Raw genomic sequence first — 12,870 nt, 5'->3', positions numbered from 1 at the left:
AATACTCCAGTTGAGGCCTAACCAGCGCAGAGTAAAGCGGAAGAATGACTTCTCGTGTCTTGTTTACAACACACCTGTTAATGCATCCCAGAATCACGTTCGCTTTTTTTGCAACAGTATCACACTGTTGACTCATATTAAGCTTGTGGTCTACTATGACCCCTAGATCTCTTTCTGCCATACTCCTTCCTAGACAGTCTCTTCCCATTCTGTATGTGTGAAACTGATTGTTCCTTCCTAAGTGGAGCACTTTGCATTTATCTTTATTGAACTTCATCCTGTTTACCTCAGACCATTTCTCCAATTTGTCCAGATCATTTTGAATTTTGACCCTGTCCTCCAAAGCAGTTGCAGTCCCTCCCAGTTTGGTATCGTCTGCAAACTTAATAAGCGTACTTTCTATGCCAACATCTAAATCGTTGATGAAGATATTGAACAGAGCCGGTCCCAAAACAGACCCCTGCGGAACGCCACTTGTTATACCTTTCCAGCAGGATTGGGAGCCATTAATAACTACTCTCTGAGTACGGTTATCCAGCCAGTTATGCACCCACCTTATAGTAGCCCCATCTAAATTGTACTTTCCTAGTTTATCTATAAGAATATCATGCGAGACCGTATCAAATGCCTTACTAAAGTCTAGGTATATCACATCCACCGCTTCTCCCTTATCCACAAGGCTCGTTATCCTATCAAAGAATGCTATCAGTTTAGTTTGACACGATTTGTTCTTTACAAATCCATGCTGGCTATTCCCTATCACCTTACCACCTTCCAAGTGTTTGCAGATGATTTCTTTAATTATCTGCTCCATTATCTTCCCTGGCACAGAAGTTAAACTAACTGGTCTGTAGTTTCCTGGGTTGTTTTTATTTCCCTTTTTATAAATGGGCACTATATTTGCCCCCTTCCAGTCTTCTGGAATCTCCCCCATCTCCCATTATTTCCCAAAGATAATAGCTAGAGGCTCAGATACCTCCTCTATTAACTCCTTGAGTATTCTAGGATGCATTTCATCAGGCCCTGGTGACTTGCAGGCATCTAACTTTTCTAAGTGATTTTTTACTCGTTCTTTTTTTATTTTATCTTCTAAACCTACCCTCTTCCCGTAAGCATTCGCTATATTAGACATTCCTTCAGACTTCTCAGTGAAGACCGAAACAAAGAAGTCATTAAGCATCTCTGCCATTTCCAAGTCTCCCGTTACTGTTTCCCCCTCCTCACTGAGCAGTGGGCCTACCCTGTCCTTGGTCTTCCTCTTGCTTCTAATGTATTGATAAAAAGTCTTCTTGTTTCCCTTTATTCCCATAGCTAGTTTGAGCTCATTTTGTGCCTTTGCCTTTCTAATCTTGCCTCTGCATTCCTGTGTTATTTGCCTATATTCGTCCTTTGTAATCTGATCTAGTTTCCATTTTTTATATGACGCCTTTTTATTTTGTAGGTCACGCAAGATCTCGTGGTTAAGCCAAGGTGGTCTTTTGCCACATTTTCTATCTTTCCTAATCATCAGAATAGCTTGCTTTTGGGCCCTTAATAGCGTCCCTTTGAAAAACTGCCAACTCTCCTCAGTTGTTTTTCCCCTCAGTCTTGATTCCCATGGGACCTTAGCTATCAGCTCTCTGAGCTTACCAAAATCCGCGTTCCTGAAATCCATCGTCTCTATTTTGCTGTATTCCCTTCTACCCTTCCTTAGAATTGCAAACTCTATGATTTCATGATCACTTTCACCCAAGCTTCCTTCTACTTTCAAATTCTCAACGAGTTCCTCCCTATTTGTTAAAAATCAAGTCTAGAAGAGCTTCCCCCCTAGTAGCTTTTTCAACTTTCTGAAATAAAAAGTTGTCTGCAATGCAGTCCAGGAACTTATTGGATAGTCTGTGCCCCGCGGTGTTATTTTCCCAACATATATCTGGATAATTGAAGTCCCCCATCACCACCAAATCTTGGGCTTTGGATGATTTTGTTAGTTGTTTGAAAAAAGCCTCATCCACCTCTTCCACCTGATTAGGTGGCCTGTAGTGGACTCCCAGCACGACATCACTCGTATTTTTTACCCCTTTTAGCTTAACCCAGAGACTCTCAACACTTCCATCTCCTATGTCCATCTCCACCTTAGTCCAAGTGTGTACATTTTTAATATGTACGGCAACACCCCCTCCCTTTTTCCCCTGTCTATCCTTCCTGAGCAAACTATACCCATCCACACCAACATTCCAGTCGTGTGTATTATCCCACCAAGTTTCAGTAATGCCAACAATGTCATAGTTGTATTTATTTATTAGCACTTCCAGTTCTTCCTGCTTATTACCCATACTTCTTGCATTTGTATATAGGCATCTAAGATACTGGTTTGATCTTGTCTCCCAGCTTTGCCCTGACCCTCCTTTCTCTCTGCCATTATAGCCCGTGCTCCCTCCTGTTTCCAACCTATCTCCCAGGTCTTGTTCCCCACTTACCTGTGGGTTTGCTCACCTGTCCCCGTCGAACCTAGTTTAAAGCCCTCCTTACTAGGTTAGCCAGTCTGTGTGCAAATAAGGCCTTTCCCCTCCTTGAAAGGTGAACGCCATCTGTGCCTAGCAGTCCTTCCTCGAATAGCATCCTGTGGTCGAGGAAGCCAAAGCCCTCCTGGCGACGCCATCTTCGCAGCCAGGCATTCACCTCCACAATGCATCTGTCTCTGCCCGGCCCCTACCTTCGACAGGAAGAATTGAAGAGAATACCACCTGCGCTCCAAACTCCTTAACCCGTACTCCCAGAGCCCTGTAGTCACTCTTGATCTTCTCAGTGTCACACCTCACAGTATCACTTGTGCCCACATGGATGAGTAGCATGGGGTAGTAATCAGAAGGCCGGATAATCCTCGACAATGCCTCTGTAACATCTCGGATACGGGCCCCTGGCAGGCAGCATACCTCCTGGGATGAACGGTCAGGGCGACAGATAGGTGTCTCCGTCCCCCGCAGCAGAGAGTCTCCAACCACCACTACCCTACGTTTCTTATTATCAGTGGTGGCAGCAGACCTCCCAGCCTTACGGGTACGAGGCTTCGCCTCCATAACTGTTGGGGGTGATTCCTTCTCTCCTGTATCAAGAAGAGCATAACAGTTATCTATTACCACAGCAGGAGGGTTCGCAGCAGGGGTGGAGCACTGCCTGCTGCCAGAAGTAACCAGCTGCCAGTGTCCACCCTGAGCCATCTCCTCCTCCACTGGTGTGTCAGTAGTCCTGTGAACTGGGACAGCTACGTCAGCTGTCTCCACATGGACACTGTCCAGGAATTGCTAATGGATACGGATGTTCCTCAGCCTAGCCACCTCCTCCTGTAGCTCTCCCACCTGCTGCCTGAGAGATTCCACTAGTAGACACCTTTCACATTGGATGCCACCCCCAGCCTGTATATCAGTAAGTGGAAATTGCAAGTTACAGTCTTTGCAAGCCCACACCAGAATCTGGGTAAAAGCATCCATGCTTTGGTGCTCTGTCTGGCTACAGGTGCAGGTGGAGGAGACAGAAGCAGTGCTGCCACAGGTGTTGCGGGTCCTTCTCACCATCGTAAGCCTCCATCTGTCAAACTCTCTCAAATTCCCATCTGCAGCTCCCTGTCTCCTGAACCTATAAACCAAGCCACATCCAAAGGTTTTGGATGTGGCTTGGTTTATAGGTTCAGGGGACCAATGGGTCACAGATGAGACCGACAAGGGACCCCCACTCCCTTCCTACTCCCCTTCCAAACTCCCTTGCGAAACTCCCTGTTAGCAGCTCCTGTTCGCTAAGCTCCCTGGTCACTTGTGCGCAGATCAAAGCAAGCATATCTATCACTCTGAGATTTAAACTTCAAGACTCCTTATAAAAAAAAACGGAAAGGGAGGTGAATATTTTTTGCTGTTTTTAAAAGTAAATAGGCAGCTAGTATTGTTTTTAAAATTATTATGAAGAACAAGTTTAAGCTTTGTTGTAATGTGCACTGTTTGTCTGGACTGCTCAAGATCTGAATGCTTGTGTAGGAGGAACTCTTCTGAATTGGCTTCTTAAATACCTTCATGCTCTTTCACATCTGATACTCCTTGATGAAACATAGGAGCCTTGTCTTATAACGGGCTTATTCAAAGTGTTACAAGCTACGAAAGTGAGATCTTGGAAGAGTGTTGACATTTTCATAATGTAATAAAAATACTGTAATGATTAATAATAATAGCATGTCGTAAAACAAATGTTATATTTCCAAGATCACTGCTTTATAATTTATACTCAGGTAAAGGAGAAAATCCCTGGAAATATTTATTTTTAAGAGGGAGTTTGCTAGACTTGCTGTGCTAGTGAAAGGGGTTCACAGGCTGCTAAAGTTTTTGGGAACCACTGGTCTAGATCCATCCTCTTTGGAATCCTCTTTCAGGTAGTTGAAAGCAGCTATCAAATCCCCCTCATTCTTCTCTTCTGCAGACTAAATAATCCCACTTCCCTCAGCCACTCCTCATAAATCGTGTGTTCCAGCCCCCTAATCATTTTTATTGCCCTCTGCTGGACTCTTTCCAGTTTTTCCACACTTACAAAAAAAAGTCCCGTAAGCTAGAAATAGGAGGTTTTTTCCTTTTTTCGCGTAACGGTTGGGTATAAGTTTCTGATTACACAAAATTCAAGTTACAGAAGGCATAATGGAACGCTTACGTAATTTGGGGAGCATCTGTACTCTAGATGAGGCCTCACCAATGCTGAGTAGAGGGGAATGATCACGTCCCTCAATTTTGCTTTCAAAGCTCCTACTTAAACAGCGCAAAATGCCGTTGGCCTTCTTGGCAACAAGGGCACACTATTGACTCATATCCAACTTCTCATCCACTGTAACCGCAGTCCTTTTCTGCAGAACTGCTGCCTAGCCACTCGGTCCCTAGTTTGTAGCAGTGCATGGGATTCTTCTGTCCTAAGTGCAGGACTCTGCACTTGTCCTTGTTGAACTTCATCAGGTTTCTTTTGGCCCAATCCTCTAATTTGTCTAGGTTCCTCTGTATCCTGTCCCTACCCTCCAGCCTATCTACCACTTGTCCCAGTTTAGTGTCATCTGCAAACTTGCAGAGGGTGCAGTCCTCGCCATCCTCCAGGTCATTAATGAAAATATTGAACAAAACTGGTTCCAGGACCGACCCTTGGGGCACTCCACTTGATACCGGCTGACAACTAGATATGTAGCCATTGATCACGACCTGTTGAGCCCAATAATCTAGCCAGCTTTCTATCCACCTTATAGTCCATTCATCCAATCCATACTTGTTGGCAAGAATACTGTGGGAGACCATATCAAAAGCTTTCCTAAGTCAAGGAATAACATGTCCACTGCTTTCCTCTCATCTACAGGCCCAGTTATTTCCTCATAGAAGGCAATTAGGTTAGTCAGGCATGACTTGCCCTTAGTGAATCTATGCTGACTGTTCCTGATTACTTTCCTCTCCTCTAAGTGCTTCAAAATTGATTCTTTGAGGACTTGGTCCATGATTTTTCCAGGGACTGAGGTCAGGCTGACTGGCCTGTACTTCCCCAGATCCTACTCCTTCCCTTTTTAAACGATGGACACTACATTAGCTTTTTTTTCCAGTCATCCAGGACCTCCCCCGATCACTATGAGTTTTCAAAGATAGTGGCCAATGGCTCTGCAATCACATCCACCAACTCCTTTAGCACCCTTGGATGCTGTGCTTCTGGCTCCATGGACTTGTGCTCATCTAGCTTTTCTAAATAGTCCTGAACCACTTTTCTCCACAGAGGGCTGGTCACTTCCTCCCCATACTGTGCTGCCCAGTGCAGTGGTCTGGGAGCTAACCTTGTTTGTGAAGACAGGCAAAAAAAGCTTTGAGACCATTAGTTTTTCCACATCCTCTGTCACTAGGTTGCCTCCTCCATTCAGTAAAGGGCCCACACTTTCCCTGACCTTCTTGGTGTTGCTAACATACCTGTAGAAACCCTTCTTGTTACTCTTAACATCTCTTGCTAGCTGCAACTCCAAGTGTGATTTGGCCTTCCTTATTTCACTTCTGCATGCCCGAGCAATATTTTTATACTTCTCCCTGGTCATTTGTCCACTTCTTGTAAGCTTCTTTTTTGTGTTTAAGATCAGCAAGGATTTCATTGTTAAGCCAAGCCTGTCGCCTGCCATATTTACTATTCTTTCAGCATATCGGAAAGGTTGGTTCCTACAACCTCAATAAGGATTCTTTTAAAATACAGCCAGTTTCCTGTAATCTGGGCTTGACTGTTGCTGTTCTCACTAAGAATAATGCTCCCTGATTTGAAAATGCAGCAGCTTATCTACTTAACGGACTGCTGTGTGCCACCCCCTCCTCTGCACCTCAGTGCCCTACTCTCAACAGTGGAAGCAAGGAAAGTAGCACATGCAATTACAGAATAAGGTCTAATATCTTATCAATTTTATACAAGTTATCAGCACAGTTATGAATATCACAGCATGTATAAATTATAGATGCAGTCGTACTCACATCCTCCTCGATAGTGTTAGAGTCTGATGGTCCTCTTATGGAGTGATCGTTAGTAAAGGGATGGTTTCTGCTGGAGTCCTTCTATAGGAAGCTCAATGTTTCCAATCTGAGCACCTTCTTTTTATAATGTGATTTTTGCATATACCTGCATTCTGTGCATGTGCATGAAAGCGTCAACCCTCTTTTCCTTTTGGTTTGGTGTTCCCAAAATCTTGAGGTACCCTGTTTTCTAGAAGTTATGGATAGTTCCTTTTATTCTCATTAGCATTGATACATAACATGTATCCTGCGGTCAAGGCATGCATTAAACAAAAATGTGCTTCTAGAGCATTTTTGCAATTTAAAATTAATCTTTTGGCCAATTTTTTTCAATTTCTTCACCTCTTGGTACATCTTTTCCCATAATCTTATGGCATTGGGTTATTTTTTGGTTACTTACTAATGTCAGCATTTTTTATTTCTAAGGCCTAAAATAGCTAAACTAAAATCTTACAGGCCTCCGCCTATAGGTTTTGCATTTCAGCCTTCCCTACTTAGATATCTAATATATATTTATCCCTTCTAACTACTAATCAATCATATACTTTTATATACTTTTATAATCCTATCACTTACCTTTAGTTCGCATTCAATAATTAACTAACGTCATGTTATATATATATATATATATATATATATATATATATATATATATATATATATATATATATATATATATATAATCATAACATGACAAAATAAATAATCAAATCAAATCCTTGGCTATAGAGATGCCCTCTTTCCACAATGGCTGCGTGCCACTGGAACCATGAAGCTGCCCCTCTATAGGGGAGGCTTGTGAGTACAGGAGATGAAATCGTCACAGGAGCTGGGTTCTGACTGTGGAATTCTCTGCCTAGTGAAATCGGAATGAGCACTAATCTTGTTGTATTTGGAGCGAAGTAAAAGCCACACCTCTGCACCCAGGCTCGCACTTTGTATATTAAATAAATAAATAAACTACACTCCACCTCAGTCTGCTCTTGCCAGCAGCAGAGGAATAGAAATTTCAGTGCTGTATCTTGCTACCTTTTGGAGAGCACTCTGGTTCTATGGTAACCAGGAGCCATAGGATCATATTTTAAACTTCTCTCCTCTCCTTCAAGGCTTGGCAGAACTCTGACGCAGCTTTTATCTCAGGCAATTAATAATGTATTATGTAAATAATTGGAGGTAAATGCTGGGAAGATGTATGGGGTTGAGGGTGGGGAGGCTGTGGCAGTGTCACAGGAGGGTCCAAGAGGGAGGGGGGCTGTGTGTGCGTGTGAGCGAGTGAGCAAGATGGTCTTGAGGACAATAGTGACTTCAGAGTTTTTGTGGCTTGATTCCCGCAATGTCATCTTATTATTTACATTACAATAGTGTCTGGAGGCTCCAGTTAGGATCATGGCCCCATTGTACTGGTCGGTGCATAAAGGCAGGGAGACATGGCCACTGCACTATGGAACCAGGGATTGAAACTGATTATTCTCTTTGGCACCTTCTCTCCCAGGGTCAATTTGGAGTCCAGGAAGAGGAGCTATTGAAATGCCTCATTTGTAAAGTGTCCATAACCCGGGGAGAGCAGATTCAGCGTTTCCACACCCAGCAGCAGGCTGAGGGTAAGGGGCAGGGGAGGTAAATCAGAAAAATTGTCTGGAAGAGCCCTTCTAGGCACATCTGTCTTATCCGTGACCCTAGAGCCTGGTCCAACAGTGTATGAAAACTCTCTGGAGCAGGGATTATGTCTCCCAACGTGTTTGTGCAGCCCCCCTTGTTAATGGGCCCTAATCCTGAGAGGGGCCTCTGACAGATTCCCCCTGAGGTGCCACCTGGAATTGAGATACCACTGAGCCCCCTTGACCCACCAGACTGGGCTCCCTCTTACACTGTACTGCTGTGACAAGCTGCAAAGCCCTCCAGGCTTCAGCCTGCACTTTCACCAGTATACAGGTAGGGACACACCCAGCTGCAGTTTCATGCAGGCGCTTTGACCAGCCCCTGCATAGGAAGGCGACAGCTAGGATAACAACCAGCTTCTCAGGCATGCACCCCTTCTGGAATATAAACCCAAAATTATACCCTCTTGTGCTGCACACAGAACTGTACAGTGTAAGCTAATAAAATTCACCCCATCCCTCAATGTGGAGAGGAATATGCAATAGCCTTCTGCCCCTGAGTTATGATTCCCCACACACTGGTTTAGATAAAGCAAGAATAAGTTTAACAACTACAAAAGATATAAATCACTTAATCTAAGTGATAGCAAACAGAGCAAAGCAGATTACCTAGCAAAAAAAAAGCAAACTAAACTTAATACAGGCAGTCCTCGACTTTACGATGTTCGGGTTACAATGAATGGCACTTACAATGTTTATAAATTGTCATTTTTCGACTTTACGATGCTTGATCTGACATTGTTCCTATGGGAAATTCGAGTTACAATGTATTTAACTTAAGATGTGATTTTTCAGGAACCAATTGTGTCATAAGTCCGAGGACTGCCTATATACTAAATAGATAGGGTGAGAATTTGCTATTCATATCCAAAGTGATAATACAAGCAGGCTGCAGATTCTTAAGGGTCAAGCTGCACTTGCTTACAGCTTGGAATCCCCAGGTGTTCTGTTCACAGGCTAAAACTCCCTTTAGCCTGGGCTCAGCACTTCCCCAGTTCAGCCTTTGTTCCTCAGGTGTTTCCTGGGGTCTCTTTGTGTGCGGAGCGAAGAATCCCTGGTAATGTCACTCCCGCCTTACATAGCTGTTGCATATTGTGGGAGCTGTTTGTTTCAAAGCGTAGTTTCCAGACTGGTCAGTGGAAAAACATTGACATCCCAAAATGGAGTCTAGAGCCATGGTTACATCACATGTCTTTGTAGAGTCATAGCAGCCATTGCTTGGAGGCTGTCCCTAGCGTCCTCAGGAAAGCTCCCCAGATGGGAGATAAACTTCTTCTAAGGCCTATTATTTTCCTAATGGCCCATTCCTCACCCACTTTCTAGAATGAAAACATCTTGCCTAGTGGGCATTAGCCAGGTGTGACTACATGTGAAATATAGATACATAGTCAATATTCATAACTTCAGATTATCCTATTTATATATGCATTTTTAATCATTCAGCAAATCATAAACTTTCCAATGACATCTCACATGACTTGCATAAAATACATCATAACTATGTTAGAATCGTATCATATCACTATGAAGAATATGGGGTGCAGTGTCACAGGGCCTTTAGGTATTTAGTGCCATACATACCAGACCTACTTTGTCAGAAGTGCTGTGGATCTACAAATCCCTTTGAAGTGGATGAGAGCTGCATGTGCTGAGCACTTTTGAAAATCAAGCCACTAATAGAATAATACTGTGCTCTTTCCCATCTGGTTTTCAATGCAGTGAAAGGGCTTTTTAGTGTCTGTATTGTGGGTATGGCAGATGTGAGGATGACCAATGCAGCAGACATCTTGCTTTGGCTCTGATGTTTAAACAGGGCCATTTTCTTCCTGTGATGGGCTTTTTTTTTGCTGTCCACAAGTCTGGCCTGCATTCAGAGGCTGGAAGGTGGTTATAAAACATGAGCCACTTCCAGCTTTGTCAGACCACTTCCACATCCATGCAGAAACAAGAGTTTTTTCCCTAGTGTGAAGAAAAAAGAAACTCTCTATCTGTATAACGCTCCTTGAAAACTTGGATCTCACCAAACTACTACTGTCATGGTATAATCCCCACTCTGAACCTTAGCGTCCAAAAAGATGGGGTACCAGCATGAATTCCTCTAAGCTTAATTACCAGCTTAGAACCTATAGCGCTGCCACCAACCAGGAATTACAGTGCCTGGTACACTCTGGTCCCCCCCAAAACCTGGCCCGGGGACCCCCAAGACCCAGACCCTCTGGATCTTAACACAAGGAAAGTAAACCCTTTCCTTCACTGTTGCCTCTCCCAGACTTCCCTTCCCTGGGTTACCCTGGAAGATCACTGTGATTCAAACTCCTTGAATCTTAAAACAGAGAGGAAAATGCACCTTCCCCCCTCCTTCTCTCTTCCCCTCCCAGACTCTCCCTGAGAGAGACAGTAATCCTAACACAGAGAGAATTTAGCCTCTCTCTTCCCCTTCCCTCCTTTCTCCCCACCAGTTCCCTGGTAAATCCAGACCCAGTCCCCTGGGGTCTCACCAGAATAAAAAAACAATCAGGTTCTTAAACAAGAAAAGCTTTTAATTAAAGAAAGAAAAAACAGTAAAAATTATCTTTGTAAACTTTAAAAAAAATGGAATAGGTACAGGGTCTTTCAGCTATAGACACTGGGAATACTCTCCCAGCCTAAGTATACAAGTACAAATTAAAATCTTTTCAGCAAAATACCAATTTGAACTCCTTTCAGCCAAATACACATTTGCAAATAAAGAAAACAACCATAAGCCTAACTCGCTTTATCTACCTAGTACTCACTAGTTTGAACTTAAGAGCCTGTATTGGAGAGATTAGAGAGAAACCTGGTTGCACATCTGGTCCCTCTGAGCCTCCAGAGTGAACAACAACCAAAACTAACAGCACAGCACAAAAACTTCCCTCTCTCAAGATTTGAAAGTATCCTGTCCTCTGATTGGTCCTCTGGTCAGGTGACAGCCAGGCTTACTGAACCTGTTAACCCTTTACAGTCAAAGAGATATAAAGTACTTCTGTGCTATTAACTTTTTTAATCTGTTTATGACAACTACACTGACAGAAAACTCCACGTAACTGAAAGACCAAGGGATAGGGAGATCAGTGAGGTGCTACTGCGGCCATAGATACCCCAGCACCAAAGCTACCTACCCACCACCCACATGGATCACTGTGGCTCTCCAAGAATCTGCAACAGGAAAAGTAGTGAGGAAGGAAACTTAAGCATTGGTGCTGGAAACAGTGAGATAGAAGCAGGCTCAGACACAAGAAAGGGATCTTACAAACCTGTGCAGGTGCCATGAAGGGGCAGAAAGAAACTGCCTCTCCTCTGCCATAGAGGCAGCAAAGTCGCACCATACAACCTTTCTGGACTTGAAATTACTTTAACTTACACAGCCTTACAGCCCATCACTTCGCACGGTGGAGAATTCTTATTTCATAGAGATTACATGCCCCAGGGATGGCTTCACAGACCTCCAAAAACAGCCAGCTAAGAAATTCATGCTCCCAGCCCATTCCTATATTGTCATGGAGGCACTGTTGGCATCAAAGCCACCCCTGAGACTCTGCCTCTCCCCTCCCCTGCAGTGGTGAGAGACTAGAGAGCACCTGGGACACTGACTAGTAGAGACTGTCAGTTGTCACCTTCTAGTGAGAGGAAGCTAGTGCGCCCCGCTCTGCCCCACCCCCAACACCTAGCAGTCTGGCCTGCATCAGGAAACAGTCATTCAGCCCTCGAGACTTCCCAGTCCAGTGTCTGACCTCCCTTTGGTAAGCCAGCTCAAGAGAGAAAATAGCAAAATTTAGTCTCCAATGCCACCTGCTTGTGTCCAGGGTCTCTTTCAGTCAGGATTGAGGCCAGGGCATGGCAGAGAGCCAGCACTTTTTGCCCTCCATGGATGCTCTGCTCTTACCTTTATTCAAGGTGAGCCCATCCACATTCTTCCTGCTGGGTGGTCTCTGGGGCTGCTAACCACACAACATTCCTGTCATGCCTTCAAGGGGCTGCAGGGATGAAAGGAAAGGGAAGACCTGAAATGCCTCAGTCCAGCCTAGGAGGTTGTCCTGGACAATTGTCCCGCACAGAGTCCTCAGCTCTGGGGCATCATATTCAGCTCTGCCATGATATTCAAGATGTTTTAGGGAGAGCTGAGGAGACAATCAAAGCTATAGTATCAGCAGCACATGGACAGCACCCAGCTCTCCATCTCTTGTATGTCAGACACACCCAGCACCAGCTCTCTGTGTCTTGACTAAGATCAGCAGCTACATGATACTGAACCCAGATTATAAAAACAGCCATACTGGGTCAGACCAGTGGTCCTCACCCAATGTCCAGTCTTCTCACTCTGACTGTGGCCGGTTCCAAGTGCTTCAGAGGGAATGAACAGAACAGGGCAAACATCGAATGATCCATCCCTTTTTGTCCAGTCCCAGCTTCTGGCAGTCAGAGGCTAGGGAAACCCAGAGTATGGGTTTGCATCCCTGATGTTTGATTTAGCAGGTCTGGGGAAGACAAGCTAAGTTGATGGAAGAGTACTCTCCCATTGATGTTTCTACTCCACCTCCCCAAATGGCAGAAGCTATGTTGGCAGGAGAGTGTCTCCCAGCGGCATAGTGTGGTGTAGATACCATTGTAAGTCAACCTAAGTTACATGGACTTCAGCTAAGTAAATTACATAACTGAGATAGCATAAC

At 44.2% G+C, this 12,870-nt stretch overlaps 1 protein-coding gene across 4 annotated transcripts in view; it reads left to right on the top strand.

Annotated features, from left to right (window-relative positions):
• The window catches only part of LOC115653881 (unconventional myosin-VIIa-like), a 131,920-nt gene that overhangs the window by 15,839 nt on the left and 103,211 nt on the right, over positions 1-12,870 (top strand). For all 4 annotated transcript variants that reach the window (XM_030567619.1, XM_030567621.1, XM_030567620.1 and 1 more), the window contains one exon: positions 8,017-8,125. In XM_030567619.1, the coding sequence (XP_030423479.1) occupies positions 8,017-8,125 (109 nt within the window). The remainder of the gene's footprint in view (positions 1-8,016; positions 8,126-12,870) is intronic.

This window comes from Gopherus evgoodei, chromosome 6 (assembly GCF_007399415.2).
Source record: "Gopherus evgoodei ecotype Sinaloan lineage chromosome 6, rGopEvg1_v1.p, whole genome shotgun sequence".
NCBI classification, from domain to species: domain Eukaryota; kingdom Metazoa; phylum Chordata; order Testudines; family Testudinidae; genus Gopherus; species Gopherus evgoodei.
Note: the sequence above shows the minus strand (reverse complement) of the source record. Positions and strands in the feature narration are given on the sequence as shown.